This window comes from Colias philodice, chromosome 14 (assembly GCF_061535455.1).
Source record: "Colias philodice isolate Cphi_HAF_F1 chromosome 14, ilColPhil1 Martin Lab GWU primary, whole genome shotgun sequence".
Lineage (NCBI taxonomy): Eukaryota > Metazoa > Arthropoda > Insecta > Lepidoptera > Pieridae > Colias > Colias philodice.
Window position 1 is genome coordinate 6,932,553 of NC_143099.1, and position 20,978 is coordinate 6,953,530.

The 20,978-nt window shown below is 35.1% G+C and overlaps 3 protein-coding genes across 3 annotated transcripts; all 3 read left to right on the forward strand.

Annotated features, from left to right (window-relative positions):
- Window positions 1-1,166: 1,166 nt before the first annotated feature.
- On the forward strand, window positions 1,167-9,803 carry LOC149482912 (uncharacterized). Its single transcript, XM_089703604.1, has 4 exons — window positions 1,167-1,244; window positions 2,994-3,570; window positions 8,923-8,987; window positions 9,126-9,803. Exons 1-4 carry the CDS (start codon window positions 1,233-1,235, stop codon window positions 9,723-9,725), a joined length of 1,254 nt encoding a protein of 417 aa, XP_089559730.1. The 5' UTR covers window positions 1,167-1,232; the 3' UTR covers window positions 9,726-9,803.
- On the forward strand, window positions 1,282-2,900 carry LOC149482913 (uncharacterized). The gene has a single exon (XM_089703064.1). It carries the CDS (start codon window positions 1,595-1,597, stop codon window positions 2,738-2,740), a length of 1,146 nt encoding a protein of 381 aa, XP_089559190.1. The 5' UTR covers window positions 1,282-1,594; the 3' UTR covers window positions 2,741-2,900.
- Window positions 9,804-15,863: 6,060 nt separating the features above from the next.
- LOC149482914 (uncharacterized) lies at window positions 15,864-16,687 on the forward strand. Its single transcript, XM_089703090.1, has 2 exons — window positions 15,864-15,894; window positions 16,037-16,687. Exons 1-2 carry the CDS (start codon window positions 15,883-15,885, stop codon window positions 16,661-16,663), a joined length of 639 nt encoding a protein of 212 aa, XP_089559216.1. The 5' UTR covers window positions 15,864-15,882; the 3' UTR covers window positions 16,664-16,687.
- The last annotated feature ends 4,291 nt before the right edge of the window (window positions 16,688-20,978 follow it).

Genomic DNA, 20,978 nt, shown 5'->3' on the forward strand with positions numbered 1-20,978 from the left:
GAAAACACGGGTGAAGTCGCGGGCTCAAATCTAGTGATATAAATTATAAATACTAAAGATAAATAAATAGAGCGATACATGGGACAGTAATTATGAGTATATATTGTTCTTTATGAAAAGTTAATTCAGAGCTTTTTACATTAATTTATCAAGAAGCCTTATAAAATGCGTCTTTCTCAATATTTGTGTTCTCAAAACTGCATACAAATTTAAACTTATAACATTCACTAATAACATATTTTATAAGCACTTTTAAATACTCAATATAAATATTATTTATGAATCTATTACACCTTTTGCCAATTGGTTTCTTAAATGCTTGAATCTCACCAATTACAACCCATGTTTACCATTCAGGTAAATGAACACCAATAAAGTAATATCAATTAATTGACTCACTCTATTCATTGTGTTTTAAAACAAAGAGTTTATTATTCCTTTAATTGCTTTGTCGATTACATCAAAGGAGATTCATCATCCAGTCCACTGATTAAGAAAATTTATTCGAAATGAGTGCAAGGATTCTTGAGAATTTTTAATATTTTTATGATTGATGAAATTTTAAAGAACTATAAACGATTTATGGCTCTATAAATTTAAAAAAAGACGGGTTGCACTCCGGGAGTGCCGGCAGAAGTGAAAACTTGAAAACTTGATAACATTCAGCATGTTTGATATATTGGAATGGTATCCGTCTTACGCATAGAATATAAGGGCTAAAAAAAAAACATCCGTCTTACGCTTTTTCGATCAGGCCACTTGTCCTGACGCGAGTTTAAGATTTTATACCCAACGCCGCTAAAGAAGTTTTCACTTCAAATATGCAAAAAATCTCCGAAATTTAATATATGTTGGTATTATCTGAAAATATTTAATTTTTGAATGTTTATTATATATATTAGATTTTAATCTAGAGTATTTTGTCTCATTACTAGCCGTTTTTTTTGAGTTAAAATAAAATTCCAATAAATCGTTTAAAACTGAATAAATCACATCATATTTTAGTACCAAATAAAGAAATACACACATTCTATTCGAATAATGTTTTATTAAGCACACATGTAGGTAACGTCCGCTTATAATTGCGAGAAGGCCAATATAATTTCATACATAACCATGGTCAGGGTTGATGACGTATGCCTAACGCATGGGGATGTCTAACTTCAATACTATATAAGTGAACCACGCAACTTAGAATGTATCACTTGCAGTAGTGGATTTAATATAACAAAATGGCAGCTAAGGTACGGAGCACATTTTAATAGAAGCTCTAATATGATGTTAATTGTAACCAGTGACCATTAAGAAGCTTTTCTGTTTTTTTCTAAATAGTTTTACAATAGATTTTGTTGAGCACAATTGAATTTTAATTTAATAAAATTATTTAATATTGTTTTTCATTTTATAAAAATATTAAATAAATAAAATTTCCCACTTGACTTTAAGAAAGTTTTCGTGGTCAATTAATACAAAATCATCGATATCAATAATCAGTCTAGTGCAATGCGCGCTCCAAAGCGGACGCATTGCGCTGTGCAGAATATTCATAATAAATAATTAATATTTTTTATTATCGAAGTTTTCGCTCGTAACAATGAGCGCTACGCTTGTGCCTAATGAAGTCCTGGCATTCCTGCAGTATCAGCTGGATGTCATGGATGAAGTTAGCATAGAACAACTTTGCACGAGCAATTTTACGGAGGAAGAGATTCGTGACGCCAAATCACTTCTCTTTTCGGCATTGAATATGGCCGATAGGATGCCGTCTCGCAGGAGGGACGAGAAGGGAGAGAGAAGTCTACGGGACATCATCAAGGTGTTCAAGGAGACCGATCCGGACGACGTGCCGACTTTCGTGGCGAAGGATTTGCGTAAGCTGCCTCCCGTCACATTCGACCACGTCGACGTCACCCGCCTTCTTAAGGATATCACTTCTTTAAGGACGGCCCTAAAGGAGATGGAGTTCAAATTTGGAGCTTCCCAATCCACCATCAACGAGCTGCGTAATGAGGTCGTCGCCCTGCGCGATTCAATTTCATTATGTAGGTCAACGGAGGTTTCAAATGTGAACACACGTCGTGGAGCGCAACGTGAGACTTTTGAGTCAGCGAATTTGACGACGCCGCCGGCCGTCGACCGCGTCACGCCGCGCCCCGCCCGACCCGCGCCTCCTCCGGAGATCCCGCCACGTGTAGCCAACCCGACACCGGCTGGTTACGCGGCCGCTGCCGCCAAGCCTCCCGTAAAGCGGCAAGATATCACCCGAGATGGAGATCCCGTTAAGCACAGGGACTCCCCGCGCCGTGCGGCACCCTTGTCGAGCGCGAATAGTCATCCACTCGATGAGGAAGGCTTTACAAAGGTAGAGAAAAGGAAGAAGAAAAAGAAGCCCTCCTCCAACAAGTGCGGTACCGCCCCGACCGGTAACAACCACCTGCTGCGGCCCGCCATACCGACGACGCAGCTGTACGTGTCCCGCCTGCACCACTCTACCCAAGCTTCTGATGTAGTGGAGTATGTGCGGGTGAAGACCAAGTTTATCGTGAGGGTCCAGCGCCTGGAGCCGCGCAACAATTTGAATTTTAATTCATTTGTTGTGCGTGTACCGAGCGAGCAGCTGTCGACCTTCATGAGCGAGGAGTTCTGGCCCCGTGGTGTTGTGTTCCGGCGGTTTCGCGGGCGGCTTCGCAACACCCAGCCAAAGCCCGTTCAGCGCAATATGACACCGCCAGTGCCGTGAATTGTGTATAGTGTAGTGCTTAATATATTCTTAGTTTTGTATTAATTTAGTTTAGTTTTAAATTATTATATGTATGTTAGTCTGTAAGGTATTTATAATATGGGTCTGTACAATTTATTGTCTGTTACCTGAAATAAATAAATAAATAAAAATAAAATAAGTCGCTGTAAAAATACATTATCTGATTTTAAATAATGGTCGATTACTTAACAAAGCTTTATAAAAAATCTCTAATTGTGTATTTTTTTTACAGTTCATCGTCCTCCTTTGCGCAGTAGCGACCGCTCGTGCCGGTGGCCTGTACGGCGCCTCATACGCCGCTCCAGTAGCCGCGTACGCGTCGGCTCCTCTCTCGTACGCAGCATCCCCCGTGTACAAGAGCTACGCACCAGCTCTGTCCTACGCCGCCCCATCATTGGCGTACTCCGCGCCCGCGTACTCCACATACGCCGCCCCCGCTGTAGTTAAGACCGTCGCACCCGCAGTTTCCTCCGTGTCTTCTTACTCCTCCCACACCTCCCACGGATCTCCACTCATCGCTAAGTCGTATGCCCCAGTCGCTTACTCCGCTGCTCCCGTTGCCGCGTACGCCCCATCCGTAGCATACTCTTCACCTTTGTCTTACGCTGCCCACGCCGGTCCCGTCGCGACTTACGCTGCCCACGCTGCTCCCGTCGCCACTTACGCTGCCCATGCCGCTCCCGTCGCGACTTACGCTGCCCACGCCGCTCCCGTTGCCTACGCCGCTGGCCCAGTATACAAATCCGTCTCATACTCTGCTGCCCCAGCTGTATCTCACGTGTCATACAGCGGCCTGTCCCACAACTACGGCTGGTGATCAATTGAAACTGTACAAAATTAGTTCTTATAATGATTTTGGATATTTATTTTTTACTATGTAAAATAAATCGTAAAATCTACTTGCCACCGTTTTATTTCCGATTCTTACCAATAACTGTAAAATAATCTGGTTACTATTTTTCAAAGCTCATAAATAAAATAACTTTACACTAAATCACATAGTGTACTTGACATTTTCCACCGTTATGCAATTCATTTATAAGTACATATCAAGTATTATCACGTAACCTTAAACTACTTAATAAGTTATAAGCAAAATTATACACCCTTATTATGTTTTGTATGTATTTTAAGAAATTTCTACAACCAGTTGTAGGAAAAAGCTCTAATCTGAAATTAGGTCAGATTAAAAACCAACATTCGTTTATGATATTTAAATACTATTTCATATCGTAAAGGAGAATGGGCATTTTACTATGGAAGTTGGGCCTGAACCCTTGAATTGGACCAATACACATGAGATATTGTTTTTATAATAGATCATAACACATACATAACGGGAAAAATATATATAAAAAAATAATCAACCGGGTTTTTGTACAGTCACATCAAGTTTTATTTCTTTGTGTATAATATTTTTTGCAATAAATAACTGTTATAAGACAATATCTTTATGTTACTCCAATTCACTTTCACTTACAAATACGTACTAATCATAAGCCTTCTAATAAACGAAATACACTAATATTATGTTTTGTAACAGGTACATAAACCGTGTTTATTCACTTTATTTCATATATATTCACTTTATTATTCAACGTAGTTAGACGTTTTTTGTGGTTAAACTTAAACACTCCAGTGACATTTTGATTCATATTTACTTCACTCGAATTAAAAACACCGTTATTGTGCGAAAAATAATAGCCAAATAAATAAAACTTTTTGCCTTGACTGTACAAGAACCCGGTTGATTTATTTTTTTATTTTATTTATTTCGTAAGGTATGTGTAATGATCTATCACAACAACAATATTTCGTTAGTATTGGTCCTAGCCCAAGTTGCAGGCCCAATTTGCCCATTCTCCTTTGACTATTATATTATAAAAATTAATTTACATATTTCCCTATTGAAAAATTGATCCAACTTGAATTGAGAAGATTCCTTACATTTTCATACTCTCTTAAATTAATATAAGGTTTATATTACGATGTAATATTATCACCGTTACGCTACTTGAGTAACGTTTTATGAGTGATGAATAAAACATTGATTTTAATGTAATAAGATTTAAGGTCGTTTTGATGAATCATAGTAATTAAATGTTTATTTAACGATAGTAATCACATTTTGCTCTGATTACTATCTCCGGACATGAAAATAATGAGCGATGAAAATCTCAATGTCGATACGTTGGTAAAAATATATGCTATTCTCTAGAAAAAAGTTTTTAATATAAGTTTAATTATTTTTAAGTAAACAATACTGTGGAGATGTTAAATAAAAGTAGTAATTAATAATTTTATTTATTTATTAGTTAATTTTATTATTATTTATTTATTAAATAATAGTAGTACCTACATAAATAGTTGTTTCATTTCTTTCTCCATCTAGACTAATAATATCTAATAATTAATTGTAAGAATACCGCAAAGCTCCTATTCATGACAAAAGCATGATATGATTGTTACGTAGAAATAGAAAATAAATCTTCAAAGTTTTACGTAACTGCATCCTAATTTCTACATCAATAACGCTTTTAATTATTATTTCATGATTAAACTAGATACATTTATCAATTGAAATTTCGTTTCACAAAATCACACAAAATACATAAAAAGAGCATTAGCCAGAAGTTTTTATTATAATATTTCAACTTAAAAAAAAAACATTTAACTTATAGTTAAATTACCTAGAACCCACACTTTCTTTATGATACGATTACATAATAACATGTGCATGTGATTAGGATATTATAGTAGGGGAGGCCAAGAGGGGATTTTGGGATTTACTCGAGCGCGTCAGATTACTATAAGGGACGGTACCTTAGCTATTCATTAGTACCTCTAGTCAATATGAGCAGTTATGGTTGGTGGGTGCGCTCAGGGGCCCCGCTGGAAAATTTGAATAATCCATAATTCCCTAAGGTTGAGCTCGAATCGTCAGATTAGCGAAATGGGGACTTCTTATATTGTAATTAACCCCCCCATATATTAATCTGACGCGCTCGAATAATATTACTTTAATTTTTTACCCTTTCTTCACAGCGATTAAATCGCCACTTTAATCGTCAGATTAACGTATACTTTTTTTCAGTGACGTCCTGGAGCATGCAAAATATCAATATCTAACGCGCTTGAGTATTTCAAAGCCAATTTTTTTCTTTTTTAAATTAAAAAAAATCAAAAAACCCTTCCCCACCGCTAAAAGTGAAAACATTATAGGACCTTTTTTTCTCGCTATGGTCTAATCTACCAATTCTAATAGGTTCCCGTGACGCTCGAGTAAATCCACATTTAGCATCCTGGGCTCCCCTACTATTATGTGATCTTTAATAATTTAATTTTGAGAGTTATAGTAATTTAAAAAAGATATGATGTCAGTTACAATTGACAATGCCTCATTATTTTTAATGTCACAAATGCACACTAATAATTAAGCCACAAAGTGATAAAACAATTAACAGCAATTGTGAAAGAAACGCAGTAATAAACATTATTGAGTTTATTTAAACCAAATTCATGTCATCGTTTTTTATGCAATTGTTTAAAAGATGATACATAAAAATGTTATCCTTATCATGATCCTTACTTCCTTACTTAGCTACTAATCTTCTTATATTATACTAGCGGTCCGCCCCGGCTTCGCCCGTGGTACATATTTACGTTTTCTCTACATAAGAACCATCCTCGTACTTCAAGGAATATAATAGAAAAGAATTATCGAAATCGGTTCAGCCGTTCACACGTGATGCCGTGACAACGCGAAACGGGTGCAGACCCGCCGCCTTTTTATAGCTCCCGCCGCGAAGCGCGTCGAACGCGGCAACTGATACACAAAAATAATTCTGTATTCACGCGCGATGACTTATAGCGTATTTCATGTATAACTTTGGTGTTTCTTCACCGATTTACATGATTCTTTTACTATAACCTGCCCAGGAGTATGAAGAATAATTGTGCCAAATTTGGTTAAAATCCGTTGTGTAGTTTTTGTTTCTATAACGAATATACAGACAGACAGACAGACAGACAGACAGACAGACAAAAATTTTACTGATTGCATTTTTGGCGTCAGTAGCGATCCCTTATCACCCCTTCATAGTTTTTTTTAAAATATATTTCATGTACATAATTGGCCTCTCTACAGATTTATTATAAGTATAGATAAAAATGAATCGCAAAATGTGTTGCGCATAACTCGAGAACGGCTGAACCGATTTCGATAATTCTTTTTTTATTATATTCCTGGAAGTACGAGGATGGTTCTTATGTAGAGAAAACGTAAACATGTACCACGGGCGAAGCCGGGACGGACCGCTAGCAATATTATAAATGCAAAAGTGTTTGTTTATCTTTGTTTCTCGATGCAATGTAGCGATTTTGTGGTTTTATTTTGTCTATAGAATTGAATCTAGAGTGTGATAGAGACTACTTTTCACCGCGATAAAACAATAATTGCCATGGGAATACTCCTTGATTTTATTTACAATTCAAACTTTATTACATAAACTAATTAATAAGAAAGCCTAACCACCTTGACCGCCTTCTTAGTGTGCTAAGCTTGAGACAACTTATTCCTTGCATGGATCCTGTTGGAGTGTTATAAAAAATCAAAATCAAGATACAGAAGACCTATCTAGTCAGCAACGTGTGTTTATACCGTTACCAAAAGAGATTTTTGTTCTAGTACCTTATACGTTTGAATATTATATTTAAATTGAGATTCCTAGAACTCAGGATGTAACTAATATTATAAATAATTATCTCACAATTGTATTGTTGCAAAAGTATCAAAGTAACTTTTATATAATTTTAATGAAATCAACCCTGTACTGTGTAACCTCGATCCTGACTCATTCCGCGATGAGCAATACTTTCTTACCACACTAGCTTTCCGCCTGCGGCTTCGCCCGCGTTTTCAAAAAAAAACCCGCATAGTTCCCGTTCCCGTGGGATTTCCGGGATAAAACCTAGCCTATGTCACTCAGAAATGATGTAGCTTTCCAACAGTGAAAGAATTTTTCAAATCTGCCAAGTAGTTTCGGAGCCTATTCAATTCATACAAACAAACAAACAAACAAAAAATCAAACCTTTCCTCTTTATAATATTTGTATAGATGTATAGATGTATAGATGTATAGATAATAAAGATTTCAAACGAAATTTTACTAACAAATTGCACTAATATATAAGATAATTTTGCTAAAACTAAACCATTCTAGCAAGCTTTGTTAGCTCTTACGACATAGGCTGTATTTTGACTGCAATGTTATTAAACCTGTGACATTATTATTTATGTGTTTTATATTTCAACACATTCTACATGTGTAGAATTCCTAAGGAACGTTATTTGCATCGTTTATGTCTCGTTATCATAAGTACCTTTATCAACCATTAATTTTTCCATTAAATAGGTAAGTATTGGGATCATTTCCTTCGGCAATGTATGCACATTATTTTATATTGATTTTCTCCGTATTTTTTTTATTATAGAGTGCTTAAAAATATTTCGTAGCCATTTTTTATTATTTTATTTGTAAAGACACTACTGTATATTTAAATTTATTGCACAGATTTCAAAAATATATTAGGTATTTGTTATTTCTCGGCTTATCTTTAAAATTAATAATATAGTAAGCATCACCGGAAGCTTATTTCCTAATGCTAAATTACCATACTAGTTGTGGCATGCTGGTTGTCCTTAGTATTAACTATTAAGGATCATGTTGCATTATGCATAAAATCTGCTTGTTTTTAATTTTGGCATCATTGCTGCCAAAATTAAAAGTCAGGTAAGAATGGGTGAAAATATTTTTAGAAAAATACGCTTATTGTGATAAAAACGATATACTTTTTAAGAAAAAATAGATACAAATAGATATTATGTATATTGTATTCGTATAGAGGTACAAACTTACGTTGTGTAGTGAATTATTACTATATCACTGAAAACTAATTAAAACCTAGAGCAAAAACTTCCTTATCTATATTTGGAACTCCATATCTAAATATTCATGTTCACTGTTCCTTTATTACTTACACTTAACAGAGAAGATTTATCACTATAATGGGCGGAGTACAACCTTGGCATTGAAACTGTATCTCGCGGCGATGTTCGTGAAACACATTGCGGCTACCAGTTTTGTTGGGCCATATATAAGCATCAGCTACCGATCAAAAAAACATTCCAACTTCGAGATCGGAACAATCAAACATGTACTCCAAGGTATTATAATTATGTAGCAATTTTGCAGCCTGTATATTTATCCTGTAAAAATTATTACTTTTTCAATAGATCAATTCAGTTTTCATTTTTATAATATTTTATTAATTTAACGTAAGAGATGAAATTAATCTTTTTTAGGTCATAATCTTCCTGTGCGCTGCGGGCATCGCCTCCGCTGGCAACCTGCTGCACGCCGCTCCGCTCGCCTACAGCGCGCCCGTCTCCTCCGTCTCCTACTCGTCCCACGCTAGCCCAGTTGCCACATACGCTGCTGCTCCCGTCGCAACTTACGCCGCTGGCCCAGTCCTCGCCAAGACCGTGGCTTACTCCAGCCCCGCCGTCGTAACTAAGACTTACGCCGCTCCCGCCGTAGCGTCTTACGCCGCACCTGCATACTCCGCGTACCACGCCGTCCCAGCGTACTCCACCTACCACACCGCTCCCGTCGCCACCATCACCAAGTCCGTGGCTCCCGCCGTCTCCTACTCCTCCGTGTCGAGCTCCAAGACTGTGTCATCTCCCGTTGTCGCGCACTACGCTCACGCCGCGCCCGCTGTGTACGCCGCCGCCGCTCCCGCCGTAGCTTACCACACCTCTCCTGTAGCGACTTACCACTCCGGCCCCGCTGTAGCCCATTACGCCGCGGCTCCCGTGGTCAAGTCCGCTATCACTTACTCCGCCGCCCCCGCCGTCTCTCACGTCTCCTACTCCGGATTGGGCGCCAGCTACGGATGGTAATCAACCAAAGATGAATAGAGAAGTCATGTATATAATAATATTAAATTATTAATGTTGTTTTACAAAAATAAAACAATATAAAAATTACTCTATCTTTCATTTAAATATTTTCATTAACAAACAACACCAGAAAAGAGACCCATTAAATCCCAAATTTCTTGAAAAAAATCATATTTTCTCCTAGGTGCAACTAAAATCTTCGAAAATAATGGATAGTTGAGAGATGTGTGAAATAGCTACCTATTTTAAGAAATTAACAACATCCGAGATTTAATAAAAAAAAAACTTTAATTTCTTATAAAACCTGGAAAACATTTAAGTAGGTATAATATTTAAGTACAATTCGTTTCAGTAGTAGTCATTACCAACCGACTTGAGAACCTATTATTATGAATTACTGACACCTTATAATATTTTTATTTTTTAACATAGAATTCAAATATTTAGGCCCTTGCTTATCTGAGAATATATTGAAAAGAAAAGAATAACATTATTACTCTAGAGACGCTAAGAAAATTTGGAAGAATATACTGAATAGACGAAACAGGGCTTTTCCACGTCTTTCAAATAATATGGACACTGACTAAAATATACCTAGACATGCTTATAAAAATAAGTATAATACCACAGCTACATAAGTTGCCAATTTTTTAACAACAACCTGATTGATCCTAGTTAGATCAATCTGCGATCTCTTAAACTGCCTAATCGACGAATTGTTAATACTTTTCAGTTTAATTACAATCCAAGTTAGTTGGCATTAAAAAAATACATTTATTGTACTAGGCACAGTCATTTTAACCAGTTAGTAATATGCAGTGAAATTAAAGATATGAACTCCTTTTGCACGCCTCATAAGCGAAGCGTTGAGGTGGGTACTACTGTCGCTTCGCGCAAAACATCGGATTTTTCAAACTTAAAATGTCTATATGTATCATACATTGCACTTGTAAGATAATACATATACACACATATTAAGAAAAAACACTATTTTTAACGTTTATGATATTTTTGATGTCATTTTTGTTATTTAAACTAGTTAAAAAACAGTTTAAAAAGTTCTGTCTTGGACGTCCGTGTGTCTGTATGTGCGGATCCTTTTTCTTGTTAACACGATAGCGACCGAAATACTTTACTAATCGAGTCTTTTTTTTTCTCTTACGCTTGAGTATGCTCAGGAATAGAACCCTTTCATTTTTCAGGGTCTGATTCGATGTGGTTTAATTGTTATTAAATAAACAAAAATAATAATTAAAAATATTTATTAAAAAAAAATTATGAGGCGTGCACTTTTGGATTTTCCAAATTATTTTTGTTTCTATGTGCATCCAGTAGTCATTTGTCTAGCGAATAAGATACATGTGAACTCGTGACTCCCTGAAGGTACTTACTATAAAGTTTTAAATGCCGTTAGGTTATAACCTATAAGATATCGAGTATTCGTAAATATTTAACACGACACTGTGATTTAACCATGTGAATGGGATTATAACAACATTAAGTTCATGAAACAATGTATTAAATTATAAGCAGTTCACAAATTTTTGACAGTGTTCAATTTCAGGAGATAGGTTTAATAAATAATCCTAAAGGAAAGATTAGTAAATATGTTGTTACGTTTCTGTGATCTGTGGTTGTTACGCTGTAAACCTATAGGGCCTACGGCGTCTACAAATCATAGTGAGAAACGGCTTTGTAGATTATACAAGTTGCACAAAAATTATGAAGGATAAAATTGTTTGATATTGAAAATAGCTGAAGGAAGTTGAGGTCTAGTTCAGAATTATCATAATACATAAAGGGAGAAAGGAAGAAATAGAGAGAGAGAGAGATATTGTAAATCTTAAAATTTATGCAATTACATGATACGCATCAGTTAAAACTTTGCTACAATATATGTAAACAAATATTACCTATGCTGTAATCATATTAAACTTAATTAAGTAGATACAACTAGTGTATAGTTGTAAACAATGACTTATAATCACATATAAGACATAGATTTCATCCTAGTTTTAACTTTATAACTAGATTTAAAACACAAAAATTAAAAACCACCTCGCCATTTCTTTTAAACTTATTGCCTGTATTCGTATCGCTTTAAATATAAACAAAAACTTTAAATATAAACAAAACCTTTAAAATGCAAGTTCTTTTTGTTAACAGTTACAAGCGTTAAGAATATTTAGCAATTGTTAATTTCTTCATGACTAACAACTTGCCAATATAGTCTCTACCTATAAGAACTTATAGTGCATGCAACTCTAGCAAGTAGCATCTCTTTAATCTAGTTGTTACTTACTGCATTTTGTGATTTGTTCGAATCGAAAATTATCTGTGAACATGAGAATGATCTTTTTACGAAGATACTATCTTTATTTATATATTACTAGCTGTGCCCGCGACTTCGTCCGCGTGGAATAGTGACTGCATAGTAGTTACTACTTAACTTTTATTGAATAAACATACCATAAATAATGAAAAGAACTGTTAGTAAAATTTATTACTAAACTGAGCTAAAAAATAAAAAAATAAATGCCTAATTAATTTTCTACGTAAAATTTATTTTAAATTATGTCATATTATTTTTAGGCACCATGGGGGAAGGGAGCAAATTTATTTTTCTTCCTTCCTTGTATGGATGTTTTTGACAATATATCGTGCAGCAACTGAGCGCCGAGATAAACGTCAAAACGCAAAGGAATAGAATCCGCTATCGATACTAATTGACATAAGCGACGACGACGACCACGAACAAAATTTTCATCCAGTCGCAATTTAACAAAATTGTGCAAAACACAATTAGAATAAAATATTAAAATTTCCTGTCGTTCTGGTCCTTGGAATTTTTTTTTTGAGATCAGTGAATGAAAAAATAGATTTTTCGTAGCGCTCAGATTCCTCAGCGCTCAGATCTTTCCTGTCTCACGCCTGTAGTAAATAAACCGTTTAGACCAATTGCAATAAAAATTAAATTAAAAAAAAACCCTGCAGCGCAACGAAGAAAAGTGCATAGAAAAAGGAATAAATAATTTTACAAACTTCCCGAAGATCTTTAAAAAATAAATACCATTTTAAATATTAATAAAAATAAAAAAAACAAAGTCGTCGGGGCTGCCATACCATCATTATCATACTTAAAGTTATCATAAATGATAGATTATATTTTTTTTTATAATGGTAGATACTTAATTTTAAAGATCGTCGGGAAGTTTGTGAAATTATTATTTATTCCTTTTCCTTCGTTGCGTTGGGTTTTTTTTTATTCTTAAATTTCTAACTTCGGTTTCTTATTTTCATGTAATATTTTCAAGTGAGCGAGATCTACCTCTACCTCCATATTACATTCCTACATCCTATTGATATCTATAAGTTTGTTGCTCCTTGACAATATCTTTTAAGTTGGGCCGTAACCGTGCACAAATTGTAAGTAATGGACCACAGTGGCAAAAGAAGTTGGCAATTTTTTTTCCTAAAGATATCTTTAGGAAAAAAAATTGCCAAGGGCCAACCTATGTGGCTTTGAGTAGAGTTCAAAATTTCCAGGGTGTGGCTATCCTCTCGCTCCTATATCCCCCTCTTCTTTCACAGACTTTCAACCCTTCCCTTTCCACCCCTAGTAAATGGCAGAACCGATTTTGATGTAAACCATATTATCTAATTGTACCTATATCTACACGTCATATCCTGTCGTTTGATGCTCCATTTCCTAAAGTGCCCTATATGTAATAAACGGATGAACCGATTTCGATAAAACATTACTAATTGTAATTCACACGTTGTTCTTTCATATTTTGATATGCCGCTTGAGTTATTTGAGCATATTCGATTATTGTTCATTCCCACTTTTACCGCTGTAATCTAATAAATGAATAAACCAAATTGGATAAAAATATAACTAATATTTTTTTCCACATTCCCACTTTTACCTCTATATACCTAGGTATGATAAATGGATGAACCGATTTTGATACACTTTATCTAAGAACCAGCGTCGGAAAATATGCTGCCTAACAACAAAACCGCATCTAATTCGGATTACCTGTTAGCAAGCTACGGTGGTACAAACAGACACACACACACACACACACAGGCACACATAGCGGTCAAACACTTATCACCCATCTTTTTGCGTCGGGGGTTAAAATATAATACGACATATATAGTAAGCATAATTCTAATTTGACCCCTCCCCCCTACTACATCAGCTTACCCCCCCACCCTTGGGGACTTTCGATATGATCACCTGGACGTTTATAAGGAATAACTGTAGCCTATAACAGATAACTTACGTTTTATCGTACACTGTATAATAGTGTACCATAGAATGCCTTAGCAAATGTTCGCCGTGAATACTTAAATGGTCATAACTTTTTTATTTACGAACCGATTAACATGAAATAAACACTAAATGTTAAATGAAGATTACCTCAATATATTAGTGAAAACACCATCGTAATTGGATAAGCCGTTTCTGAGATTAGCATGCACAAAAATACAGACAAACAGACAAAAAAAAATTTAACTACAGTTTTGGGTTTGGGATCGATTTAATAAAAACCCCTGCTAAATTTTTTTTTCATATTTTCATTGTACAGACATCACTTTTCTAGAATTTTATGATATGTATTGATGATGATTGACCACGCGCAAGGTTACTAATTTCCACTACATCCTCAGGCAAATCGTCAATTTTTATGAACATTGAATCTGTAAATAAAAGATAAGCTAATAAAGTTTTATCAATAACTACAGTGACCTTCTTTGGGCGTTTAATATAGTCTTGTAAAAATTATAACTACATACAAATAAAATTTCATCATTTTCTTATTTTGTCATAACTTTAACTAATTAAAAACGTGAGTCTAACACGATCACTGTTATCTACTATTACCTATATTAACTGTAATGGTGTCTTGTTTGACATCAAATAATAAACATCTACCCTCACTTATAAAAATTTAGTATATTCACATGAAATATAAGCGCACTCGCTACTCTGGGAAGATATGAATTATTTATCTAACTTTAAAAAAAACAACCTCACCAACATCATAATAAGTAATATTTAAATTATGAATTTCCAAGAAGCGTTAATATAATGTAAATTGATTTGATTTTAATGAAATCTCATAGATGGCGCTGTTTTAAATTTGTCTTTATACTACTAAGATTCATTATACATAATTATTATTCACATGAAATATAAGCACACCTGAAATGGACTCTGGGAAGATATGAATTATTTATTTAACTTTAAAAAAAACAACCTCACCAACATCATAATAATATTTAAATTATAAATTTCCAAGAAGCGTTAATATTATGTAAATTGATTTGATTTTAATGAAATCTCATAGATGGCGCCGTTTTAAATTTGTCTTTATACTACTAAGATTCATTATACTGTTTCTCTGCTAAAATTACTTAAATGACGTAGTTTTTATAGTGTAAAGGTAGACAATAGCATGGCTTACTCAAAAACAACATTTAAACATGAGTCTTAAGATTGTACGCTATCGTAGTACAGAGAATACGTAAGAAAAATAAAGGTTCACAGCTCCTCCCCCGCAGGTGATAGCTTGATTATATGTAGCCTATAGCCTGACCCGACCAGTTAGTAATATTCATGCAAAATTTGAAGTCAATCTATGCAGTACTTTTCGAGATTAGCCCGGACAACCATACAGACAAACAGACAAACAGACAAACAGACAAAAATTCTAAAAACTATGTTTTCGGGTTCTGTATCGATTATAGATCATGGATTATGTATTCTTTTAAAAAAATATTCAATGTACAGTTTTGACTTTCCTACGATTTTATTATATGTATAGATTATTTTTATATTTTATAAATAACACATTCTTGTCGTACAGAAGAAAAATTAGAAATTCAGTGTTAATTATCAATTTAACAACAACCTTATTAATTAGTTATGTATTACAAACATTATTGCTATTAATACGAGCCAATATCATGGCTGAATATTGAATTATTTAACTTGACTTTTAGGCGGTGATCCGCCTTGACATTGACGACGCTGGCGGCGATGAGCGCGAGCCGTGAATGGTGGTAGTTATTCAGACTTACACTTATAAAAGCACACGCGATCGCTTCCGAAAGTATTCCATTGACAACAGCGGATCAATTAAACATGTACACCAAGGTGTGTTCCTCATATCTTTATTCATAGATTATAGTTTTATAATATATCTACAAAATAATTATATGAAACAATTATCGTCGCTTTAATTTTAGTATGATGTGAAAGTATTCACCATGAAATTTTAACTTATTATTTCTTTCAGGTCTTAATCTTCCTGTGCGCCGCGGGCATCGCCTCCGCCGGCAACCTGCTGCACGCCGCTCCACTCGCCTACAGCGCGCCCGTCTCATCCGTCTCCTACACGTCCCACGCTGCCCCGGTCGCCACGTACGCCGCTGCCCCCGTCGCAGCTTACGCCGCTGGCCCAGTGCTCGCCAAGACAGTGGCTTACTCCAGCCCTGTCGTGACTAAGACTTACGCCGCACCCGCGTACTCCGCGTACCACGCTGTCCCAGCCTACTCCACCTACCACACCGCTCCCGTCGCCACCATCACCAAGTCCGTGGCTCCCGCCGTCTCCTACTCTTCCGTGTCGAGCTCCAAGACTGTATCTGCTCCCGTTGTCGCGCACTACGCTCACGCCGCCCCCGCTGTGTACGCCGCCGCCGCTCCCGCTGTGTACGCCGCCTCCGCTCCCGCAGTGGCCAGCTACGCTGCCGCTCCCGTCGTCGCTAAGACGATCGCTGCCCCTGGTATCGCCACTTACCACTCCGCCCCTGCCGTAGCTTACGCCGCCGCTCCAGTTGTCAAATCTGCCATCACTTACTCTGCGGCTCCAGCTGTTTCCCACGTCACCTATTCCGGTGTGGGCGTTAACTACGGATGGTAACCAACCAAAGATATAACGACCTACTTACAATAAATTATTAAAATGACTAGCTGTGCCCGCGACTTCGTCCGCGTGGAATAGTGACTGCATAGTAGTTACTACTTAACTTTTATTGAATAAACATACCATAAATAATGAAAAGAACTGTTAGTAAAATTTATTACTAAACTGAGCTAAAAAATAAAAAAATAAATGCCTAATTAATTTTCTACGTAAAATTTATTTTAAATTATGTCATATTATTTTTAGGCACCATGGGGGAAGGGAGCAAATTTATTTTTCTTCCTTCCTTGTATGGATGTTTTTGACAATATATCGTGCAGCAACTGAGCGCCGAGATAAACGTCAAAACGCAAAGGAATAGAATCCGCTATCGATACTAATTGACATAAGCGACGACGACGACCACGAACAAAATTTTCATCCAGTCGCAATTTAACAAAATTGTGCAAAACACAATTAGAATAAAATATTAAAATTTCCTGTCGTTCTGGTCCTTGGAATTTTTTTTTTGAGATCAGTGAATGAAAAAATAGATTTTTCGTAGCGCTCAGATTCCTCAGCGCTCAGATCTTTCCTGTCTCACGCCTGTAGTAAATAAACCGTTTAGACCAATTGCAATAAAAATTAAATTAAAAAAAAACCCTGCAGCGCAACGAAGAAAAGTGCATAGAAAAAGGAATAAATAATTTTACAAACTTCCCGAAGATCTTTAAAAAATAAATACCATTTTAAATATTAATAAAAATAAAAAAAACAAAGTCGTCGGGGCTGCCATACCATCATTATCATACTTAAAGTTATCATAAATGATAGATTATATTTTTTTTTATAATGGTAGATACTTAATTTTAAAGATCGTCGGGAAGTTTGTGAAATTATTATTTATTCCTTTTCCTTCGTTGCGTTGGGTTTTTTTTTATTCTTAAATTTCTAACTTCGGTTTCTTATTTTCATGTAATATTTTCAAGTGAGCGAGATCTACCTCTACCTCCATATTACATTCCTACATCCTATTGATATCTATAAGTTTGTTGCTCCTTGACAATATCTTTTAAGTTGGGCCGTAACCGTGCACAAATTGTAAGTAATGGACCACAGTGGCAAAAGAAGTTGGCAATTTTTTTTCCTAAAGATATCTTTAGGAAAAAAAATTGCCAAGGGCCAACCTATGTGGCTTTGAGTAGAGTTCAAAATTTCCAGGGTGTGGCTATCCTCTCGCTCCTATATCCCCCTCTTCTTTCACAGACTTTCAACCCTTCCCTTTCCACCCCTAGTAAATGGCAGAACCGATTTTGATGTAAACCATATTATCTAATTGTACCTATATCTACACGTCATATCCTGTCGTTTGATGCTCCATTTCCTAAAGTGCCCTATATGTAATAAACGGATGAACCGATTTCGATAAAACATTACTAATTGTAATTCACACGTTGTTCTTTCATATTTTGATATGCCGCTTGAGTTATTTGAGCATATTCGATTATTGTTCATTCCCACTTTTACCGCTGTAATCTAATAAATGAATAAACCAAATTGGATAAAAATATAACTAATATTTTTTTCCACATTCCCACTTTTACCTCTATATACCTAGGTATGATAAATGGATGAACCGATTTTGATACACTTTATCTAAGAACCAGCGTCGGAAAATATGCTGCCTAACAACAAAACCGCATCTAATTCGGATTACCTGTTAGCAAGCTACGGTGGTACAAACAGACACACACACACACACACACAGGCACACATAGCGGTCAAACACTTATCACCCATCTTTTTGCGTCGGGGGTTAAAATATAATACGACATATATAGTAAGCATAATTCTAATTTGACCCCTCCCCCCTACTACATCAGCTTACCCCCCCACCCTTGGGGACTTTCGATATGATCACCTGGACGTTTATAAGGAATAACTGTAGCCTATAACAGATAACTTACGTTTTATCGTACACTGTATAATAGTGTACCATAGAATGCCTTAGCAAATGTTCGCCGTGAATACTTAAATGGTCATAACTTTTTTATTTACGAACCGATTAACATGAAATAAACACTAAATGTTAAATGAAGATTACCTCAATATATTAGTGAAAACACCATCGTAATTGGATAAGCCGTTTCTGAGATTAGCATGCACAAAAATACAGACAAACAGACAAAAAAAAATTTAACTACAGTTTTGGGTTTGGGATCGATTTAATAAAAACCCCTGCTAAATTTTTTTTTCATATTTTCATTGTACAGACATCACTTTTCTAGAATTTTATGATATGTATTGATGATGATTGACCACGCGCAAGGTTACTAATTTCCACTACATCCTCAGGCAAATCGTCAATTTTTATGAACATTGAATCTGTAAATAAAAGATAAGCTAATAAAGTTTTATCAATAACTACAGTGACCTTCTTTGGGCGTTTAATATAGTCTTGTAAAAATTATAACTACATACAAATAAAATTTCATCATTTTCTTATTTTGTCATAACTTTAACTAATTAAAAACGTGAGTCTAACACGATCACTGTTATCTACTATTACCTATATTAACTGTAATGGTGTCTTGTTTGACATCAAATAATAAACATCTACCCTCACTTATAAAAATTTAGTATATTCACATGAAATATAAGCGCACTCGCTACTCTGGGAAGATATGAATTATTTATCTAACTTTAAAAAAAACAACCTCACCAACATCATAATAAGTAATATTTAAATTATGAATTTCCAAGAAGCGTTAATATAATGTAAATTGATTTGATTTTAATGAAATCTCATAGATGGCGCTGTTTTAAATTTGTCTTTATACTACTAAGATTCATTATACATAATTATTATTCACATGAAATATAAGCACACCTGAAATGGACTCTGGGAAGATATGAATTATTTATTTAACTTTAAAAAAAACAACCTCACCAACATCATAATAATATTTAAATTATAAATTTCCAAGAAGCGTTAATATTATGTAAATTGATTTGATTTTAATGAAATCTCATAGATGGCGCCGTTTTAAATTTGTCTTTATACTACTAAGATTCATTATACTGTTTCTCTGCTAAAATTACTTAAATGACGTAGTTTTTATAGTGTAAAGGTAGACAATAGCATGGCTTACTCAAAAACAACATTTAAACATGAGTCTTAAGATTGTACGCTATCGTAGTACAGAGAATACGTAAGAAAAATAAAGGTTCACAGCTCCTCCCCCGCAGGTGATAGCTTGATTATATGTAGCCTATAGCCTGACCCGACCAGTTAGTAATATTCATGCAAAATTTGAAGTCAATCTATGCAGTACTTTTCGAGATTAGCCCGGACAACCATACAGACAAACAGACAAACAGACAAACAGACAAAAATTCTAAAAACTATGTTTTCGGGTTCTGTATCGATTATAGATCATGGATTATGTATTCTTTTAAAAAAATATTCAATGTACAGTTTTGACTTTCCTACGATTTTATTATATGTATAGATAAATACAAAAATAAATTATTTAAATTATTTTTTTTTTCAAATCTATCGACATAATAAGCCTTTAAGTGCGCTAAGTATAAAGAGCTCATTTCGAATTAAACTTAAATTTGTTTTAAGGAGTTCACTCCGATTTTAATCAGTGAGTTATACTGTAATGGATAATATTTTTATGAAAAACCACTAAATACTTCGTCGGTCTTTATTCAAATAATTCACACTGGTCGAGACTCGAGACCATTCCTTCAAAAATACTAGGTATTTAATGTGAATGGGTCATTAAATAGTTGCAATGTATTGTACCTATATCCTTATTAATTCAAACCATTTTAGGCACACCATGCCATTCATAAACATTATAGTTATTTTATATGTAACAGATTATAACATGTAGCATCATCATAAGACCATATTCCCACTTCTGGGACACGAGCCTCATCACATGCTATAATCCACCACGCTGGCCAAGTGCAGGTTTGCAGATGACATATGTCGTGGATCTTTTGATTCTTCGACATGTCGGTTTCATTACAATGTTTTCCTTCACCTATCAAGCAGTTGTAATGTTAACAAGATGGGCAGAGAAATTGAAAATTCAATTTATTTCCTGTAGGCTCATTTGTTCTCGAACCCCCGAGTTTTTCTATTCTTCCCTCAATTTATAATATCCATTTAAACTCATTAATTTTGAAAAAAATAATTTTGGTATGATCTGTGAAACTCGGTAATGTGTTGATACTGAAATTATATCATATTTATTTTATAGTAGGTAGGGAAACTTGTTTGTTTGCATACGCCTGCAACTTTATGAAAGCAATTAAT

Bases quoted from the DNA above. Each gene is read 5' to 3' on its own strand.
- LOC149482912 (XM_089703604.1), top strand. The intron at 3,571-8,922 runs GCTGGTGATCAA...GCCATATATAAG, and splicing joins CGGCCTGTCCCACAACTACG to CATCAGCTACCGATCAAAAA. The intron at 8,988-9,125 runs GTATTATAATTA...AATCTTTTTTAG, and splicing joins AATCAAACATGTACTCCAAG to GTCATAATCTTCCTGTGCGC.
- LOC149482913 (XM_089703064.1), top strand. From the start codon at position 1,595: ATGAGCGCTACGCTTGTGCCTAATGAAGTCCTGGCATTCCTGCAGTAT.